This window comes from Bison bison, unplaced genomic scaffold (genome assembly GCF_000754665.1).
Source record: "Bison bison bison isolate TAMUID 2011002044 unplaced genomic scaffold, Bison_UMD1.0 scf7180017851926, whole genome shotgun sequence".
Lineage (NCBI taxonomy): Eukaryota > Metazoa > Chordata > Mammalia > Artiodactyla > Bovidae > Bison > Bison bison.
In genome coordinates this window covers 639,985-643,443 of record NW_011482499.1, presented here as the reverse complement: position 1 = coordinate 643,443, position 3,459 = coordinate 639,985, and the positions used below count along the sequence as shown (strand labels likewise).

At 39.8% G+C, this 3,459-nt stretch overlaps 1 protein-coding gene across 7 annotated transcripts in view; it reads right to left on the bottom strand.

Annotated features, from left to right (window-relative positions):
• Positions 1-3,459, bottom strand: part of DNM3 (dynamin 3) — a 643,298-nt gene that overhangs the window by 520,111 nt on the left and 119,728 nt on the right. For all 7 annotated transcript variants that reach the window (XM_010852107.1, XM_010852116.1, XM_010852123.1 and 4 more), the window contains exon 2: positions 689-762. In XM_010852107.1, the coding sequence (XP_010850409.1) occupies positions 689-762 (74 nt within the window). The remainder of the gene's footprint in view (positions 1-688; positions 763-3,459) is intronic.

The window sequence follows — 3,459 nt, the reverse complement described above, 5'->3', positions numbered from 1 at the left end:
ACCCCATAGATGGCAGCCCATGAGGCTGCCCCATCCCTGGGATTCTCCAGGCAAGAACACTGGAGTGGGTTGCCATTTCTTTCTCCAATGCATGAAAGTGAAAAGTGAAAGTGAAGTCGCTCAGTCATGTCCGACTCTTAGCGACCCCATGGACTGCGGCCCACCAGGCTCCTCCATCCATGGGATTTTCCAGGCAAGAAGGCTGGTGTAAATTCCTCAACTGGAGTCTACCTATCTCTTGTCTTAGGAATTGCAAAGAGAAAGCTGGCTAATTGTGAATTTCCATCCTGGAGCTCGCCTATCTCTTGACTCAGAAAATGCAAAGAGGTGGCTGGCTGACTATAAATGTCCAACCTGGATCCTGTGTCTATGTCTTAACCTCAGATGGATATTAAATTACTTAAAAAAAGAAAATTCCCAGACACACACACACACATAGGCGCAGGAAGGAAGCATACCAAAGGGGTATTAGAAGTTATGCCACACTGTAAAATTACAGATATATTACAATGAGAATAAATGTAATAAAAAGAATTTAAAAATCAATGAAAAAGGAAGTGTTTTAGAGAAACATATCAGCAGCTAATGATCACCAAAACATTTCTGCTGCTACGACCCAAAACCCAGCAATGAGAAAACAGGTACCACAGATACAGTCATCCATGTAGCAAATATCCTTTTCCGTTACCTGCTTTGGAAGTAATCAGCTGCAGCACTAGAGGCCTTCTAGTTACAATGCCTGACCCTCGAGGGAGAAAGTCCCTAAGAAAAAAAGAAAAAGAAAGAACAGATTAAGGCATTTAAAGGAATTCTCATCACTGATCAAATTACAAATCAAGATCCATGATTTTCAACCTTTCAATGCAAGACCCAACTTATAAAAGAGGTATTTGCAAAACAAAAAAGGAGGACTGGGTAAGGGTCCTTATACTGAATATTAACACACATGCATTATTATAATGACCTCACTGGAATATGTAATTCACTCATTTAGCTGGAATTAATTAATAAAAATTTGCCTTAGACTACTGTGTATTGTCAATTATTTTTTATTTTCAGAGAACATACATTTAGAAAAACATCTGATGTGGAAGTGGATCGTTAAACTCTTTGGTAATTAAAAAATTCATTGCTTCATCCACCTTCAAGACTAATACTCACACCATCAAATACTGCCCATTTTAAGAGGTCATAAAGGCACATTAAACTGTATCTTCCAAATACGTAAAATTTCTCCCCAATACAGTCACACAAAATATGGGATTCAGTTCAGTTCAGTTGCTCAGTCGTGTCCGACTCTTTGCAACCCCATGAACTGCAACACACCAAGCCTCCCTATCCATCACCAACTGCCAGGGTCTACCCAAACCCATGTCCATTGAGTCGGTGATGCCATCCAACCATCTCATCCTCTGTCGTCCCCTTCTCCTCCTGCCCTCAATCTTTTCCAGCATCAGGGTCTTCTCAAATGAGTCAGCTCTTTGCATCAGGTGGCCAAAGTATTGGAGTTTCACCTTCAACATCAGTCCTTTCAATGAACACCCAGGACTAATCTCCTTTAGGATGGACTAAGTAGAGATAAATGTTGGGTATGTAAGAAGTAACAGCAGAAAAAATACTGCAATTTGATTTTTTTGTTGTTTTCATTCCTGATAGGAGCTTATTAAAAAGGATTTTTTTCAAATAAACATTTTCTTTAAAATGGCATGCTAATATGCACTAGATCAATAAAACTACAGCAAAGAAAGTATTTTATAATTACATCTACACTGCCACATAACTCAGTACAGATTCTGCAATTTTAAAGAGAATTCATAAACGTATCTATAACACTGATTTTAAACACACTTAGAATGCTTCACAACTTTTAGAAGAGTCATAATTTTAAAAATCACAAAATTCCATTCAAAATAAACTTAAGACCCAATGGCAATGGTTCCCAAAAAGTAGCTCCAGGACCACCAGAAAGTATTTTGACCACAGACACCCAGGATCCATCGGGAGAAGAAGCAGCATCGAGACTCTTTAACAAGCACCAGGGGACTGATGTTCACCATGGTTGGAGAACCACTGGCCTCGCAATAGGAAATGTTCCTGAACCATCTAGTGGGTAATAACAGCGTGGAATCTCTTCAAGAAAATTAGACGTACCAAGGTAACATTTCATGCAAAGATGGGCACAATAAAGGGCAGAAATGGTAGGGACCTAAAGGAAGCAGAAGATATTAAGAAAAGGTGGCAAGAATACACAGAAGAAATATACAAAAAAGATCTTCACGACCCAGATAATCGCAATGGTCTGATCACTCACCTAGAGCCAGACATCCTGGAATGGGAAGTCAAGTGGGCCTTACCAAGCATCACTATGAACAAAGCTAGTGGAGGTGATGAAATTCCAGTTGAGCTATTTCAATTCATAAAAGATGATGCTGTGAAAGTGCTGCACTCAATATGCCAGCAAATTGGGAAAACTCAGCAATGGCCACAGGACTGGAAAATGTCAGTTTTCATTCCAATCCCCAAGAAAGGCAATGCCAAAGAACGCTCAAACTAACGCACAATTGCACTCATCTCACATGCTTAAAGTAATGCTAAAAATTCTCCAAGCCAGGCTTCAACAGTACATGAACCGTGAACTTCCAGATGTTCAAGCTGGATTTAGAAAAGGCAGAGGAACCAGAAATCAAATTGCCAGCATCAACTGGATCATCGAAAAAGAGAGAGAGTTCCAGAAAAACATCTATTTCTGTTTTATTGACTATGCCAAAGCCTTTGACTGTGTGGATCACAACAAACTGTGGAAAATTCTTAAAGAGATGGGACTACCAGACCACGTGACCTGCCTCCTGAGAAATCTGTATGCAGGTCAGGAACCAATAGTTAGAACTGGACATGGAACAACAGACTGGTTCCAAATAAGGAAAGAAGTACATCAAGGCTGTACATTGTCACCCTGTTTATTTAATTTATATGCAGAGTACATCATGAGAAACGCTGGGATGGATGAAGTACAAACTGGAATCAAGATTGCCAGGGGAAATATCAATAACCTCAGATATGCAGATGGCAACACCCTTATGGCAGAAAGCAAAGAAGAACTAAGGAGCCTCTTGATGAAAGTGAAAGAGGAGACTGAAAAAGTTGACTTAAAACTCAACATTCAGCAAACTAAGATCATGGCATTTGATCCCATCACTTTATGGCAAATAGATGGGGAAACAGTGGAAACAGTGACAGACTTTATTTTGAGGGGCTCCATAATCACTACAAATGGTGACTGCAGCCATGAAATTAAAAGACACTTGCTCCTTGGAAGAAAAGCTATGACCAACCTAGACAGCATATTCAAAAGCAGAGACATTACTTTGCCAACAGAGGTCCATCTAGTCAAAGCTGTGGTTTTTCCAGTAGTCATGTATGGATATGAGAGTTGAACTATAAAAAAGCTGAGTGCTGAAG